An 18,553-nucleotide genomic window follows, 5' to 3' on the forward strand; every position below is an offset into this window, starting at 1 on the left:
TGTTGATATCTTTCGAGATTTATTTATGAGTCCTACACAGGTTATTTTGGCCAAGATAAATAAAGCACCACTGGACTCTGTAAGTACAATGTAGAAACAATGTGAGGCTGAATGTAGAGATAATTTTCTCTGATTTTTGGTAACTGTTACCTAGCAGTGCTAGGGAGCAGAGAGACCACTCCCTAGGGATCTCAGCCAGAGAGTCCAAGAATACGGCGCCAAGAAGTCACCCTGGCCACTCCCGGTGGTGATGGATTCCTCTGTTGCCATATCTGGCAGTGCTCAATGCTCTGGGGACCGTGTCGCGCAGTGGATGGCGTCCTCTGCCTTTCCCTCCCTGGGCCCTCAAACTGAGGTATCTTAATTATTGTATTACCAGTTTACTTCACTAGAGGGAGCTATGAGGCATAACAATTACTAATGCCTTCAATAAAAAAAAAATAGGTGATTTTAGAAAATAGTTATGTATAGAAGAGAAACTGTCGCTCATAAGGTGTCCTCTTAAAGCATATGCTTCTCCCATGTAAAGCATGGTCAGGTCCAGGGAGAAATGTTTCCTGAGGATTGACAATGAGCTAGTTCATGATTAGTCCTTGAAACTTGGTGGATTTTTATTTATTTACCAATTAATTTGTACACGTTTTCATTCATTGGCTAAAGGTTTATCAAGAGTGTAAGTGCCCAACACTGCTAGGCATTAGAATATAGAAGTAGATTTAACGGTGGCGGCTGGTGCTGCGCCGGATCCGGGAGAGGGGCGGGCGCCATTGTGCTTCGCTGTCGACTGCCGGGTCTCAGTTACGGGCCTAGAACTCGGAGGGAGAAGGCGACGGGGAGCTAGCGACGAGCGGGACGCACCCTGTTCGGGGCCATCTGTGGAGCAGGGGAACCTTAAACATGGAGTCCAAACCATCTCGGATTCCAAGAAGAATTTCTGTTCAACCCTCCAGCTCTTTAAGTGCTAGGATGATGTCTGGAAACAGAGGTAGTAGTTTAAATGATACCGTATATCACCCACGAGACTCCGCATTTAGACTGGATTCTGAATATCAGACCACATCAGCATCAGCATCTACATCACCATTTCAATCTACATGGTATGGTGAATCTGAGATAACTCAGGGAGCACGCTCAAGATCACAAAACCAGCAACGGGATCATGACTCAAAAAGACCTAAACTTTCTTGTACCAACTGTACATCTACCTCAGCTGGGAGAAGTGTTGGACATGGTTTAAATGCAATGTCAGATTCTTCTTGGAGGCATAGTCAAGTTCCCAGATCATCATCAATGGTACTTGGATCCTTTGGAACAGACTTTTTTTTTTTTTTTTTTTTTTTGCTTTTTAGGTCACACCTGGCGATACACAGGGGTCACTCCTGGCTCTGCACTCAGGAACCACCCCTGGCGCTGCTCAGGGGACCATATGGGATGCTGGGAATCGAACCCGGGTCGGCCGAGTGCAAGGCAAATGCCCTACCCGCTGCGCTATCGCTCCAGCCCCTGGAACAGACTTAATGAGAGAGAGGAGAGATTTAGAAAGGAGAACAGATTCTTCCCTTAGTAATCTTATGGATTATAATCATCGAAGTGGTGATTTCACAACTTCATCCTATGTTCAAGACAGAGTTCCTTCTGCGTATTTACAGGGAGCAAGACCAAAAGAGAATTCAATGAGCACTTTACAGTTGAACACACCATCCACTAACCACCAGTTGCCTTCTGAACATCAAACCATGCCATGTTCTAGGGACCCACGTAGAAATTCTTTAAGATCAAATTTTTCTCCAAGAGATTTGGAATCTCCTCAAGTACACAATATACAGCCTGGGTTTTCTTATATTTCAAATAGAGATGAAACTTCATCCATAACCAGTTCGGATAGAGTTGGTTCATCTCAAAGACCGTTTCAAGTATCTTCTGACAATGAAGGTAGACGAACAACCAGAAGATTGCTGTCACGTATAGCATCTAGTATGTCTTCTACTTTTTTTTCACGAAGATCTAGTCAGGATTCCTTGAATGCAAGATCATTGAGTTCTGAGAATTCTTACATTTCTCCAAGAATTTTGACAGCTTCACAGTCTCGTAATGCAGCATCAACTTCTGACCTTCCTGATAATAGATCATCTGAAGCTTCTCAGGGATTTCGATTTCTTAGGCGAAGATGGGGTTTATCATCTCTTAGCCAAAATCATAGCTCTGAGCCAGAGTCAGAAAATTATAACCAAGAATCAGAAGGTAGAAGTACAGGACCATGGTTATCATCTTCACTTAGAAATAGATGTACACCTTTGTTCTCTAGAAGGAGGCGAGAGGGTCGAGATGAGTCTTCAAGAATATCTACCTCTGATATACCATCTAGATCTCATCATATTTTTAGAAGAGAATCAAATGAAGTGTTCCATCTTGGAGTACAGAATGATTCCCTTGGCGCTGCTGCCACCAGACCACAAGCGTCTGCAGCTTCCAGCAGTGCAGCCATCGGTAGTTCTGCATCAGATTCAGCTTACAGTGGAAGGAATACAGGAATAACCAGAATTCTTCCTGGTTCTTTATTTCGATTTGCTGTCCCCCCAGCACTTGGAAATAATTTGACCGACAATGTCATGATCACTGTAGATATCATTCCTTCAGGTTGGAGTTCTTCTGATGGAAAAAATGATAAAACTAAAAGTGCACCTTCCAGAGACCCAGAGAGACTTCAGAAAATAAAAGAGAGCCTTCTTTTAGAGGACTCTGAAGAAGAAGAAGGTGACTTGTGTAGAATTTGTCAAATGGCAGCCTCATCATCATCTAACTTGCTGATAGAGCCATGCAAGTGCACAGGAAGTTTGCAGTATGTCCACCAAGAGTGTATGAAAAAGTGGCTACAGACCAAAATAAACTCTGGTTCTTCATTAGAAGCTGTAACCACCTGTGAACTCTGTAAAGAGAAGTTGCAGCTTAACCTGGAGGATTTTGATATTCATGAACTGCATAGAGCTCATGCAAATGAACAAGCTGAGTATGAGTTTATCAGCTCTGGTCTCTACCTAGTTGTGTTACTGCACTTGTGCGAGCAAAGCTTTTCTGATATGATGGGAAATACAAATGAACCAAGCACACGTGTTCGATTTATTAACCTTGCAAGAACTCTTCAGGCACATATGGAAGATCTCGAAACGGTAATAAGCCAGATTCTACTCAGCTTCAGAGGATGACTCCAAAGAAGATGGAGATCATAACAGAACATTTGATATTGCCTAACCTCATAAAAGACAAATGGATGATCTGTGAACAAGTGTTTATTAAAACTGGCAATTAAGTATGAGTTAATTTTGTGGGGAATGCCATTTGAGTACATTGACCATAATGAATATACATCTAGATGTATATTCATTCGCATGTGTTGCTGAATTAAAATTCTTCTACTGGGCCTTTTAACATGGCCAGTCAATCTAATGTTTATAAACTGGTGATCTATCTCTAAAGTATTTTTCTTTTAGGTGAGTAGGAAAGGTATTGCTTTTGTTTTAAATAACTAAGCAATGCCAACACCCTTTTTTGTGTTCTGATTACTGTAGTCATATTTATGAAAAAGTTCGTGTTTTAGTCTCTTGCTAGTGAAAAAAGTGGGGCAAAATATGCTTTTGAAATAAAATGCCAAATGGCACCCAATTTCTTTTCTTTTTTAAATGCCTTAAGTTGCAGTCTCATTTTCATAATCATTTCTCTCCAGTGTTTAAAAGGGTGGGGGTTTGTGATGAGCATTATATTAGGTTTCCAAATTTAATTTGAATTCTAAATTCACTTAGCAATAAAATCTACTTTTTAGATAAAGTATATAAAATATAAATGATGGATAATTTTTTATTGATTTGCAAAATGCAGGTTATATTTGATAGGCCATAGTATGTATATATTCCTCTTAGGAATATTACAGCTGTAAATTTTATCAGAATTGTCAGTCAAGTGCTATTTGGTTAAAAATATTACTGCAATCTCAAGTTAAAGGAATATTTTTGAATCCCACATTCAAAGTTTAAAAAAGAAACACTGGCTTTCAATGTGTTTTTTAGTGTTGTCTCTTCTTTATAGATAAATATGATATAAATAATCCATTTGGATCTTGGTCTTTTCTAAGTTCCTTGGAACTATTCCTTGGGTAATTGTGAGCTTTCATTTGATGACTCTGTACTTTTCATTATCTTTGGAGAACAGATGAGTGTTAACATGTTCAACATGAATAGATCTATATTGTGGTTACAAGTTGTGTATTCTTCCATAACTGTATTTTCTGTCAACTCATAAGTACACTTTTAAAGCACCTTCAGGTGGTTTCTGATTAAATAAAGTCTTCATGTCATGGCAACAAATGACTTTCTCAGAACTGAATCAAAACCGTGTAATTTCTCAAATGTGAGTCAACAGTTTGCCCACACTTAAGTCAATTTGTTGGTTTTATGTAAAACATTGGCTTTAAATAAAGTGCATACTGATTGAAAAAAAAAAAAGAATATAGAAGTAATGACTATTCCATCCCAGTCCTTAAGCTGCTGGCACTCTTGGTCAAGTGTGAGGGTGGGGACTATATACACTATCATCATCATCATCATCATCATCATCATCATCATTCCATTGATTGTCGAATTTCTCAAGTGGTCTCAGTAATGTCTCCATTTGTTCTAGCCCTGAGATTTTAGAAGCCTCTCTTTACTCGTCCTTCCCAACGGTGCTGCATTAGAGGCTCTTTCAGGGTCAGGGGAATGAGACCCAGCATTGTTATGGTTTTAGCATATGAATACACCATGGGGAGTTTGCACGGCTCTCCCATGGGGGCAGGAAACTCTTGGTAGCTTGCCAGATTCTCCCAGAGGGAGAACTAGGCTATAAGAGAGCTAGGCTTCTGGGAGCTTGGTTTTAAGTCTCTGTTGGCCGTTGGTGGGATTACATGGCACTGGGGGCAGTCCCTGGGTGTGACCACCTAGCTACTGAAAAATGGGGAATCTGGGCATAAGAGGCCCAGTCCCAATCCAAGCAGGCTTGGAGGTCCCGCACACCTGGGTTCTTCTGCCAGGTCCTTCATGCGTGAGGCTCGTCCGAACATGTGGGGAGGGGCCTTGAGCATGGCTGTGGCTAGGCTCTGGAGGTCGTCAGCCACGGGAGCTCTACTCGGGGTGGTGAGGGAAACTGGAGCCCATCCCTCTGAGAGGCCCCGGGAAAGACAGCCAGGCGTGGGGGCAAGAGACTTTCTGTATATAATTGATATGCACTATCAATTATAATAATTTTGAAACAGACCTATTGGGTAAGTTAGTACAAGATTTCACGGTCACATAAGGAAAGAAACAGCTAGATTTCTGAGTAAGAAGAAGTGCCAGGTGAGAGTTTTGGTGAATAAATAGTTCCAGTATTGTCAGGGATTTAGAAGTTAGCAATATTCCAGGTAAGACCCCTGAAGGGTTGAGCCTTGTGAGTATGTGTGAGGCTCTGGGGAGGAAATAACTCACGAGTTATGGAAGCTGAATAGGTCATGCCGCAGACCACCCAGTGGAGACCACCGACCACGGGGAATCAGGGTCGAAGGAATCAGGAGAAGTCAGGAATCGGCGGGGAAATGACAGACAGCCACACTATAAGCTGGTGAACTGCTGCAACTTTATTCTGCAAAGCTGTGCTTATATATTGTTTCTCCAAGGAAATAGCAATAAGCAGGGGGTTACAACATCAGGTTACACCATTAGACCACTGCTTTGATGATTACAATATACCATTAGAACACTACTTTGATGATTATAATTCAGCAGAAAAATTATTAACGAAGTACAATACAGTATGAGCTAATTCCGCATATCGCTTCTGTGACCTCTTGTAGTTTTCCTGTAAGGCTAGGGTAAGGCTAAGGTTCTTTGAAATGTCTGTTCCGTGCCAATGATCACATCCGTGTCAGTTTAAGCATTAAGTGTTTAAAGCCCTTTCTCCCGTCAGAAATTTGTTATGATATATTGCAAAAGGTTTAAATAATAAACATCAGGGTTTTCTTCATCTAGCTAATCTAGCCATAAATGGGAGCTCTGAAAACAACCGTCGTTTCCCTTCATAGTTTACCCATCTATTCCCAATATTGTCGTTAGCTCCTGTAAAAAGGGGGGTGGATCTAGGTAATCTTTTACTGCAGGGGGGGAGCAACGTGGCGGCAAAGTCCGCCATCGCTCTCCCACAAAATATTGTGTCCCTGCGGGGAATCTTAGCCAACTCTTCTTTCTGGAAATGTTTTTGTCTCACTATGCTGTGATTTCTGCAACACCTTTGTTTTTACTTTCATTTCGTCTGTTGCTTTGATTTCCAAGAACAGCTCTTTTTATCCTCAACCTTGTTTAGAAAAAAACCCAATGAGGCGTCTCCAGCATTCTACTATGCTTCTGAGACAGGTGCTTGAACAAAAGGAAAAGGGGGGCTTCAGATATTAATTCATCTAATTCTGGCCGGCCTGTGGTGTTGGCAACATCCTGATCAGGAAACGCTCGTACTGTTCCAATACGAATGCACAGATAAGAAATGCACAGAAGAAAGGCACAGATAGTTAAGCTAAGGCAAAACCAAGGTTGTCTTGTGCTCCAGCAGTTTCTGGTGTCATCAGGTCACATGATGACCAAAGATTGTAGGGGAACTGCCTGAGGCCCCGCTCCGGGGAGCTCCCACCTCAACCTCTCATCTGCAGACCTCCAGCGCAGCAGCATTTTGCTACAGCTACACAGGTGTCACAGCTGTGGGCGTAGCAAGGTCAGGCACAGTGAATAACTCATTGTGGAGATTAGAATGGAGGACTAAATATCCTAGCTATTTTAAGACAAATACTATGAAGATTGGGGTAAAATTTTACTATGGGGCTGGAAGGTAGTGCAGTGCAATGGTTAGGGTGCATGCCTAGGATTCACCTAATCTGGTTCAAATCCCATCACCACACAGTCATCAATCACCCCTGAATGTGGCCCTGATGGCTCCTGAGCACAGTGGGTGCAGCCCTGAGGGATCCTGAGCACCTCTGGGCATAGCCTGGCAGGACATCAGCACCCCTGGGTTGGCCTGAGTATCCCAGATTCCCTGGGGTCGGAACAGCACTGCATCCTCCGGACCTTGATTCGAACCTCTGACCCAGTTCACCCTGAAACGCTGCTGGAGCCTCGGGAACTCACGAGCAAGCACCATGTTGGAACACCTCCTGCCCCAATATTTTAAACATGACTGAGAAATTGAAAATAATTTTAATAAATCACATCTACTCGTATCATAAATCGTGAATTGCCTCACCACCCTTTTCTTCTCCTTGAGATTGAAACCCACTCCTGTTTACTCAGGATTATGAACTTCTCCTTGCCAAATGAGTCAGTGTCAGTTTCGATTTGTGCTGACATGTAGCACATTTCCTATAAAAGTAAGAAACGAGTATGTCATATTTCTTTCTCTCATCTTCTCCCCCACTCTCTCCGCCCTCTGTGTCTCTCTTCTCTGTGCATCCTCCACACACAAACAAGCACAGGGACAAGTTCAGAGAGAAAAGTATAGTGTCCCTTGTAAGTATAACCCAAATATTTGGAAACCGGGCCAGAGGGATAGTACAGAAGGTAACTTACCTGGGCTTATGCATTCCCCAAACATTACCAGGTATGATCCCTGAGCACATGACCAGGATTAAGCCTGAGCATTGCCAGGTGTGACCCAAACCCAACTCCTCCTCTCACCAAAAAGGTCTTTTTGAATGACTATTCAAATGGAAGGAAAATCTTACATTCATTATAAAACCCAAGAAACTATGATTGTTTTCCGTAAGTGTCCTTAAATCCTAGGACTGAAGATAAACCATCCTAAAATTGTGACATATACTCATCAATTTTGAACAATTTTCTTTCTAAGCTTTAAAAAGTTTTATTGTCATATGCAAAATATTAGAAATCTAATTTTGAATTTTATTTTTTATTTATTTGCTTTTTGGGTCACACCCAGAAATGCTCAAGGGTTACTCCTGGGTTTGCACTCAGGAATTACTCCTGGCAGTGCTCAGGGGACCATATGGGATGCTGGGAATCAAACCCGGGTTGGCCGGGTGCAAGGCAAATGCCCTACCCGCTGTGCTATTGCTCCAGCCCCTAATTTAGAATTTTAAAGGTTCTACTTTCAGTCTTTGATTTCTACTGTAAACAGTTCAATTTTCATTTAGTACTCACACATGGAAATGTTTCCACTCTTAACAAGAGGTTATAGGAATTCATATTAAGTGTGTGTGAAACTCTGTGACCTGGCATGATCCTGTCAGTCAACCCAAGTTGCTGAAGGCAACTTGACATGGTGGAGCGAGAGGAAAAAGTCACAAAGACCCGGTTCCAACAGGCAACGTGAATCAAGCACCAGAAACAAACGAACAAACTAGTAACTTCAAAGCTTCTGACTTGTTTTTGTTTGTTTTGCTTTTGGGGTCACACCTGGCGATGCACAGAGGTTACTCCTGGCTCTGCACTCAGGAATTACCCCTGGGGACCATATGGGATGCTGGGAATCGAACCCGGGTCGGGGCCGCGTGCAAGGCAAATGCCCTACCCACTGTGCTATCACTCCAGCCCCAGCTTCTGACTTGTTTTGAAGGCTCTTAGGGTTTTATTTTATTTTATTTTATTTTATTTTATTTTATTTTATTTTTTGCATAGTGATAAAGCTGAAAAACTAGAAGTGTGTTTCATTCCCGGCAGATTCTCTCACCCTCTCTATCCAATCACCATGTCACTGTCTATCTCTCTGTCCTTATCTTCACTCAAAGCCACTATCTTCTCATTTCCTTGCCACTTTTAGCTGGATCAGCCCCATGGTATAGAGAGAGTGGACAGAGAAGCATCTGTAGCAACTGTAAGGAAATATTGGATTACTAAAAACAAAAATCAACAAGTGGAAACTCCATCTAACTTTATCTTGAACAAATTTATAGAAGGCTCAAGAAAAAATTATTTAAGATGCAACATGAGGTAGTAAAAGGAGCATGAGACTTATATCTAAAGGTCTTGTTTCATAGGAGTCCTCAGAAGGATGTTAATTCCAGAGTTGGGTTCGAAATTCCTTTGTCAAAAAATAAGTAAATTCTCAAAACAACATGACCTCAAAGACGTGATGTGAGAGACTTAGGGGGAATCTGTTAGGAGTTTCCAATCACCAAAGTCAGACCAAGGTGAGCCACAAGACAATTATTAGATTGTAATATGTAAAATAAATAATGTATCCAAAAGTCCATGCACATTAGTATAACTCAGTTTAAAAATCACTACTATATAAATATCACAATAATTGTTTAGGATCCACCAATGGATACTAAAATACATGGGCAAAAGTTTGAGAAAAAAAAAACAGAATATTTATATAGTCCTAGTGTATCTCAACTCTAATACACTTAACAATTGCACAGTGAATATGATAGATACTATCTAAACCAAGGGATCTAGAACTAGGTTCTTTAACTCGGGGCATGGGGCCATAACTGAATGTGAGGGAATGCGAAAAATTTGACAACAGTAAAAGTTTCTGAACACTAAGCAGGTTAAAATCAATCAAGTAATGATCGAAGTGCTCCTGGCAGCCCTTGTCTGTGTTCTACTTTTTGGGTTAAAGAGGGCTGCAAGTGAAGAAAGTTTAAGAAGTCCTGGTCTAACGAGCAGCGCCCCCAAAATGCCTCCAAACTGTGTGCTCGGAGCTACTGGCCCAGGCGCTGCCAGCGGGGTATGGTCTTTTCTCTCTCAACTCTTTCTTTTTGAACGCAGCGAGGCAACAGCCAGTTTTTAGACTATGCAGGAAGCCCGGGAAAGCCGATGGGGCGGGACTTCCGGATCCGCCCTGTGCCAATATTTAAGCACAGAGCCATGTGGGGACGCTCCTTTCTACCGCCACGTGAGATCGACGCGAGGCAACTGAACCACTTTGGACACGAGCGGCGCCCCCAAAATGCCTCCAAACTGTGTGCTCGGAGCTACTGGCCCAGGCGCCGCCAGCGAGTGATGCAATTACCAAAAGAATTTTCCCTGGACTTCATATAGAAATCCAAAACCGCGCGGCAGCAATAGCCGCCGCGCGACCTAATATCTCTTGATTGTCAGCAACGTGTAAATGTTCCTTTTTAGCAGGGCTTACCGTGGGGGGAAACTCCAAACAATAGTACTGAGTTTTTTGTTGAAGGGTAAAAGATTGTAGCGATAAAATTTTAGGCAGAATTTTCCCTGGACTTTATATAGAAACCCCAAACCGCACAGCTGCTGCCGCGGCCATGCAACCTAATGTCATCTAATCATCAGCAATATGAAATGGTTCCTTTGTAACGGGTTGGACTTTGGGGGGACCATAATAGGGTTAAAGTTTGTAGTGACGTGTAATTTCTGGCTGTACTTTCCCTGGACTTTATACAGAAATTCAAAGCCGTGAGGCCGCTGCCATGGCCGCTCGACCTAATGTCATTTAATCATCACCAATATAAAATGGTTCCTTTTTAACGGGTCAGACTTTGGTGGGAAATCCTAACAAGAATAGTAAGTCTTTTGCTGAAATATTGAAGGCAATCAAAGTGGTAGCCATCTCTATAGACTGAACTAAGCCATATCCCCACGCCCGCTGAGAAGAAATATCCTTCTTTCTCGGGAAGAAACGCGGTGTGGCGTTAACCATAGTATGATGTCCATTAAGCTGACACAGACCTGGTGGCATGGGAATGGGATACAAGGGAATAAATCATTATGTACTTGGAACAGCGGGATGCTGGTGGAATCTCGAGCCAGGGCCGATACCAGCGTATTACTTTTGGTTCCAGAAACTGCTTGCAGACATTCTACCAGACTATCAACTAAGCCAGAGCCCCACGCCGGCTGATGACGGCAAATAACCATCTTTTTCGTTTTTTTTTTTCCCTTTGTCAGGCAGCGTGGTGATTACTAAACAGGCGTGAACTCGGTGGCTCGGGATGAGGGGGGAAAAAATAGAAAAGTTATGTAACAAACAGCGGGACTTAATATCTCTACATTCTCAGCAATGGAGAGCTATCAAATGCTTCCTTGACAGTAGGACTGTCTTTTTCTTTTTTGGGGGGAAACCCTAGCAGCAATAGTGAGTTATGTGTTGAAACATGGAATGTAACCAAGATAAAGCGTAAACAAAGTGAAACTTATCACTTACAAGGGCGAGGATGGGGGGGCGCGGGAGGAGATGGGAGGTATAATGGGGTGGTTGGTGATGGAATATGGGCACTGGTGAAGGGAAGGGTGTTTGAGTATTGTATAACTGACATAATCCTGAGAACTATGTAACCCTCCACATGGTGATTCAATAAAATTAGAAAAAAAAAGTCCTGGTCTAGACTACCATTACAATAATAGAACACAACGATATCAGTGTTATGTAATTCCATATTTGATGCACTGAGTACATGCCACCTCTATGGTATTCTTGTCAAAATTACACCACTTCTATTTAATCACAGGAAAACATCAGACAAGTTCTCATCAAGGGACAGTCCACAAAATACCTTTCAAAAGTATCAAGAACCAGGGAAACTCACTCCAAGGTTGAGCATATACTTGATACGCAGGAGCCCCCAGATTTGTCTGAGTACCACCAGGAATGACCCGAGCACAGAACTGAGAATACTCCTCTAGTATTTCTGGATTTGGCTCAAACATAAAGCAGAGGTTCTGCCAGGGAGAGAGTGCAGTGGGCAGGGTGCTTGCATGCAGCCAGCCCTGGTTTGATTCCCAGCACTGCGTCTAGTCCTCTGAGTATCACCAGGAGTGATCTCTGAGCACAGAGCCAAAGCAAGACCTGAACACAGTTGGGTGTGGTTCCAAAACCAACATAATAAAACAAAACAAAAAAACAAAAGTATCAAGGTCATGAGAACCAAGACGCAGGAACTCTCCCAGATTTAAAATAATGAAGACAAAATAACTAAATGTGATTTCTACTATAGCCAAAAAAAAAATACTGAAGGGAAAATATGGTCTGTGTTTAATATTATTGTACCAGTGTAAAATTTCTGGTTTCAATTACTGAATGAAATGATTGTCTAACTGTTAACTATAGGGAATGCCGAGTGTTGTATTTTAACTCTATGCTTAAATTTATGGACTGGAACGATAGCACAGCAGGTAGGGCATTAGACTTGCACACAGCTGACCCAGGTTTGATTCCTCCATCCCTCTTGGAGAGCCCGGCAAGCTACCAAGAGTATCCTGCCTGAAAGGCAAAGCCTGGCAAGCCCCCCATGGCGTATTCAATATGCCAAAAACAGTAAAAACAAGTCTCTCGATGGAGACATTACTGGTGTCCACTTGAGCAAATCGATGAACAATGGGATGACAGTGTTACAGTGACAGTGCTACAGAGGATAAATTTACACAAGTTTTAAAAATTCTCAATAAATCTGAAAAAATTAAAATAGTTTTAAAATTATTTTTTTTTCTTTTTTGGTTTTTGGGTCACACCCGGCAATGCTCAGGGGTTATTCCTGGCTCATGCACTCAGGAATCACTCCTGGTGGTGCTCAGGGGACCATGTGGGATGCTGGGATTTGAACCCGGGTCGGCCGCGTGCAAGGCAAACGCCCTACCCGCTGTGCTATTGCTCCAGCCCTAAAATTAATTTTTTAAATAATTCACTTTTAAGAGCTTGATTCTACTCTCACTGCTATTAGTTCTGTGGCCTTTCTGGCTCTCATTTTTCTTCCTAAACAAGGAGCTGAGAGGGATGGAAGCTAAGTCTATCCTGGATAACTACAGCCTTCTTTCCCATATGTTCGCCTGCCTTTACTTCTGCAAGCCAAACCATTGATTAGCAGCTGTTGACAGGAGGACTCTTGAAAGCAGTCATACAAATAGATTTGGAAGTAATTCATTTTTGGAGTTCAAGTTTCTGATTTGAGGCAGTATGAGATATGACTGGAAAATCGTTCCCAGGCTATTAGGATTCAAAAGCTGTTTTAATAAAAACCAAGCCAAAAGGCCACTTACTCACCACCAAAGCATTGCTAACGAAAGAGAATGTTAGTCTAGAGGAAATAAAAATAGAACTATGGGCCTGACCCCACACAAGTTAAGCCGCTCGTCTGGTTCCATCCCAGCACCATATACTGTGTCCTGAGCACCGGCAGGGGTGGGCCCTCAGCCTTGTCACTGGAGCTCTTCAGTCCCCTCATTTGTTTCAAAGTTTTCTTCATCCATCATTGTACTTTTATTTTTTAATTTACTTGGTTGCTGACCCTGGTATGATGCTAGCACTGTATATTGTGCCCTGAGCACCACTAGGAGTGATCTCTGAGCACAGTGACTGTATCCCCTACCGCCCCCTCTTTAGTTTCAAAGTTTCCTTCACACAATCATTGTATTTTTGTTTTTAAAATTTATTTATTTGGGGATATTTTGAAGGCTGTACTTGAAAGTGTTCAGGGCTTACTCCTGGCTGAGTGATCAGTCCTGGAGGTGGTCGGGGACCATGGGTAGTGCCAGGAATCAAGTGCCTTACCCACCGTGCTATCACTCTGGCCCCAATCACTGTATTTTTAGAATTAAAAATACATCTGCCACAATAGGGAAAAAATGCTTGAACTTGTAATGGATAAGCATATGGTTAAAACTCACCACCTCGCAAATCCTAGCTTCCAGGGAGGATGTCTCAGGAATGCTTGGGCTATTAACAAACAGATCAGTTTGGCAGCGTTCATTTCCCCTGACGCCCTCCCGCACACCCACATATGCATTTCTCTTGACCACTGCGGACATTCCATCCCGCGGCTTCCAACAGCATCCGCCTCCCGTTCCTGTCCTCCCCAGGGCCTTCATCCCTATGGATACACGGCATCTCATCCAAACATGAATTTGAGCTCAAGGATGCAAATCTTCAAACTAGGAGCATTTCACCATACTTTGCAAAGTCAGCAGAGGTTTCTTAGTTGCTTAGCATCAGAAAACTCTGTCTTCTTTACCACAGTCCCTTCTTCTGTCATTTTATAATTTCATACACCAAGCTTCTCCTTCTGTGCACCAAACATGTTTTTAATACTCCCCCCTCTATAGGATAATTTTATAAGTGCTTTAGGAAGTAGAAATTTGTTTTAATTTGCAGGAACATTTTTAGAGTCAAATCTCTGTAGAGTGTGAATCATGTAGAATAGAAGCCATTCTAAGGCTTTCCTTAGAAATGAGTTACTTTCAGAAAAACTAGGACCTTCTTTTTTTCCTGATGAGCCTGACCGTCTGGAGTGGCCCAGGGAAGGCACTGCTTCCAGCTCTGCCCAGCACTGAGCCAGCAGTAAGGAAAGTGCTGGCCATACTGGTGTGAGGTCAGTATTTGACGTGATTCCAAATGATACTGTCTCCTCAAAATAGCGCCTTTGCTTCCAATTCTGATTCTACCCTGGAGTGACTTTAATGCTTGCCTGGATTAAACCCATGTCTGATGATGTTTTATACCTGCAAGCACCAACACAAAAATATACTTTCTCTCTTCTCACTGGAAGGTTTATTTACCCTTGCTTGCATTTAAAAGTATTTCGTCATAATTTTGCGCTTCTGGATTGCACCTGAAACGTGTGACTGAGGAAATGTGTAGCATTGTTTGACTTTGTTTCTATCAATTCTTCTGTGGGCATTGTTGGGGCAGGGCACACAGTACTCGGGTCCCTAGGCACACTGGCTGGTGGGGATGATACCTGGCCTGCTGGCTACACCCTGAGATTAGTTCTGGGGTGAGACAAAGAAGTTCATAGATTGAACCCAGGGCCTCACACCTGTGAGACTTGCATTCTACCAGTTGGGTCACATCCCAGCCCCTTGGATTCTTAGGCTGTTCTAGTTTTCCTCTTTCTCCTTCACTATTAGGGTGTCAGAATACTTACTGTCATCACTGTGTCACTTTGTGTACCTTACAGACATTTTAAATCTACTGTAGACACAAGAATGATACAGGGGGTCAAAATGTCATGTGAAATTAGGATCTATAGGTCCAGAGTGAAGTCGTAAGTCACATTATTAATATACATGACCTTCAAGGGCCAGAGAAATAGTGCAGGGGTTAAGTCGCTTGCCTTGCATCCCACTGACTTGGTTCAATCACTGGCACCATACAGGGCCCCCAAGTACTGCCAGGGTCATTCCTGACTACAGATCCTGGAATACCACTGAGCCACACCTCAGATATGACCCAAATCCACAAATTAAATTAATAAATTAACACAAATGAGCTTTGAGTCTGGTCCAGAGGAAATAAAGGAAAGAAAATTATTCACTGGGCTTGATTCTTGGAAAGCCTTTTCTGAACTGCCAAGTTACAGAGATATGATGATACTCTTTGAGACTTATTTTATATACAAGAAAAAATATAGATGTTCAGTGAGTCATTTAAAGTTTGATAATGGACAAATTGTGTCACCACTGCCTAAATCAAGATACACAGACAGCTCCTACCTTTCTACTACCACTGAAAATTCCTCTGTGCCCTTTTGAGTGGTGATCCCTTTGCCACAGCCATGCCACACCTGCAGACACAACAGCAATTCTGGATGCAATAGCAACTCTAGATGCGTTAGCCCACTCTTGAACTTCATATCAATAGAATCATGCAATGTTTTGGGGTTTTTCTTTTGGTTTAATGTAATTTTCTTTGCAACTTCAATTTGTGTGTATTAATATCTCCCTCCTTTTTATTATTGAATTAATTGTATAACTATGGTACAATTCTTTTATCATGTTGATGGAATTTGAGTAGTTTGCAACTCTAGAGCTATTGTGAAGCCTAATGGATAAGTCTAAGTATTTGTGAGATTTTGATTTCTCGTAGGTAATCCCTAAAAGGGAATTTTGGAGAGTAGGAAGGGGGCCCCAGATAGTGATGATAGAGCTGGGGATCAGTCCTGGAACTGCTTGGCCAACCTGACAGGACTGTTCTATCTTGGGTCTATGGTCTGGTTCTGCTCGGCGTCTGTAGCACTGGGGTCTCCAAGGATAAGCCAGGTGGTACTCAGGGACCATGAAGAGGTGGGGATGAAATTTCGGTCTCTGCACATGCACTCCTGATCACTGAGCTTCTTCCTGGCCCCTGAGAGGAATTTTGAAAATAGATTCAGTCTGTTTTTATCATAATAATTTCTTGTTATTGATTGACTTTCAACTTTTCAAACTGACATTAGAAAAAGCAAGTGAGGATCAGGGAGGTAGCACAGGATTTCAGGCACTTGCCTTGCATGCCTCGGACTCTTGTTCAGTCTCAGCACCACGTCTGGGCCCCTAAGAACCACCAGGAGTGACCACTAAGCACAGAACCAGGAGTTGTATCACTGGATATGACTCAAACCACCTCCCATGCCCATGCTTAAACTTTAAAAAAGAAAGGGAAAAGCAAATGAAATGCAAGCAGTTACAGAAAGTGACAGAGAGCATGGTAAGTGAAAAACACGACATGCAAAGGACCTGAGGAAAACATACTTGGTATATTTGAGAGTCTGAGTGAAGTCCATATGTTCGTAGCATAAGGTTTTATGGGCAGAGTGGTAAGAGATGAAGCTGATAACAGTGACAGGGTCAGTGCTAGAGGCCTGAAAAGCAGCTGGATTTTATCTTAAGAATACCCAGCCAGTGATTTTTAGGAAGCCAAGTAACATGCTCCGTTGTTCTCTATGGAGGAAACACCAAGGAAGAAGTAGACCAAGGCTGCAGAAAGCATCTCAGAGCTGGAACGACTTTCTAATGCCAATGGAGAGACAAGGCAATACTGAGACAAAATTTGGAAGTAGAATTTGAGCTCATAGCATCTGCCAGATTAACTTTTATGTAAAACATAAAATCACAGTTTGGGTCAGAGAAGTAATGAGTTTAAGGCTCTTGCCTTGCACACAGCAAACCCCAGCTTGATGTCAGGCACGGCCTCATGTCTCCTGAGCACAAGTAGAGGTGCTCCCTGAGCACAGAGCCAAGAGTAAGCCCTGCACACCATCCTGTGGGGCCCTTACTTGAGGGAATTTCATCGTCCCCTCCAATAAAAATCAGAGTTTTTGAGCTAGAGCAATAGCACAGCGGGTAGGGCATTTGCCTTGCACGCGGCCAACCTGGGGTCGATTCCCAGCATCCCATATGGTCCCCTGAGCACCGCCAGGGCTGATCCCTGAGTGCAGAGCCAGGAGTAACCCCTGTGCATCGCCAGATGTGACCCAAAAAGCAAAAAAAAATAAACATGACTTTTGAAATCTTTAATTGATTTCAATTTTTTCAATTTCAAATTGATTCTTTTTAGCATGGGATAATTTTCTGTTGTTAAAAGCTATTAAGGGAATAGTTAAATGAAAGGACACTAACAGCCACAGTAAATTTAAAAAGCAAAAAATTAAGATAAAAATTATTCTTTTTAATTCAAAAATTAAGAGTCAGGCCTAAACAGAAAAGTGGGATATCAATTCCTGATTACGGTCAGTCTCACTAGCTTTACTATTCAGATGGGCCTAGGAAACTTAGTTTTCTTGGCTTCTTACCTGCTTCTTTGATGTTATAAGGAAACACTCAATCTATAGAGTAAATTGAATTTACTCAATTCACTACAGAGTAATGCAAAAAATATTCCATTTCAAAATACATTTAGTGCATAAATAGATGAATTTGAAATCACTCAAAACTTATATTTATTTCAGAAAAATAAATCAGATAGAAAAATACTTATGATACTAAGTGAAATTCATAAACCTTAAATTCATAAAAACAGCAGAAATAGGAGCTGGGGCATGTCAGAAAAGGCGAGATGTCAAGCAAAGAATATAAACTCCCATATATGAGATGATGATAATGTACAAAAGAGTTATTAATGATATACTTGAAAGAGAATAGGTCTTAAATTATCTTACCATAAAAAATAGCAATTATGGAAGGCCAGAGATACAGAAAAGAGGAGAAGGCACTTGCCTTGCAAACAAATGACCATAGTTTGATCTTCTACATAACATTTAGCCTCCCAAGCACCACCAGGAGTGATCCCTGAGAGCCAGGATTAGCCCGAGCACCACCAGGTGTGGTACCTCAAAAACAATCCTGCAAAAAAGGGTAATTATGGAATCTTATACCGTTATTAGCTATGTATAGTAGTAATTATTTTTGCGATACGTGTATCAAATCAAAACATTGCATATCTTACACTGTGTGGATTTTATCTTTTTAAAGCTAGAAAATTTATTTCACTGGACACACCATTTTTAGATATAACCAGAGACAATGCCAAGGATAGTATAAAGAGACTTAGCTACCCCCATAATCTCCTTTTATACTCCCATAAAAAGGTCCTCAAAATCCTATAACCTAAGGGATAAAATGTATATGTTGCAAATGAGACTCCAAGCTCTGCTAAGCCCATGTTTTGTAGGGCTGCTGGATCAAATAACTACAACATGAATGGTCCACACCAACAGGAGTTTGTTTTTGCTCAGTTTAGGAGGACAGAAGTCTGAAACCAGAATTTGGGAAAAGCTGGTTCTCCCAGCTTTTCCAAGGGAAAATCTGTTCCATGCCTCTGTCCGAGG

General features: G+C 42.0%; 1 protein-coding gene across 1 annotated transcript; it reads left to right on the forward strand.

Moving 5' to 3' along the window:
• Positions 1–735: 735 nt before the first annotated feature.
• Positions 736–4,059, forward strand: LOC129404401 (E3 ubiquitin-protein ligase MARCHF7-like). The gene is made up of 3 exons (XM_055136781.1): positions 736–1,307; positions 1,505–3,128; positions 3,191–4,059. Exons 1-3 carry the CDS (start codon positions 898–900, stop codon positions 3,305–3,307), a joined length of 2,151 nt encoding a protein of 716 aa, XP_054992756.1. The 5' UTR covers positions 736–897; the 3' UTR covers positions 3,308–4,059.
• The last annotated feature ends 14,494 nt before the right edge of the window (positions 4,060–18,553 follow it).

This window comes from Sorex araneus, chromosome 1 (assembly GCF_027595985.1).
Source record: "Sorex araneus isolate mSorAra2 chromosome 1, mSorAra2.pri, whole genome shotgun sequence".
In the NCBI taxonomy this organism is placed as follows: Eukaryota; Metazoa; Chordata; class Mammalia; order Eulipotyphla; family Soricidae; genus Sorex; species Sorex araneus.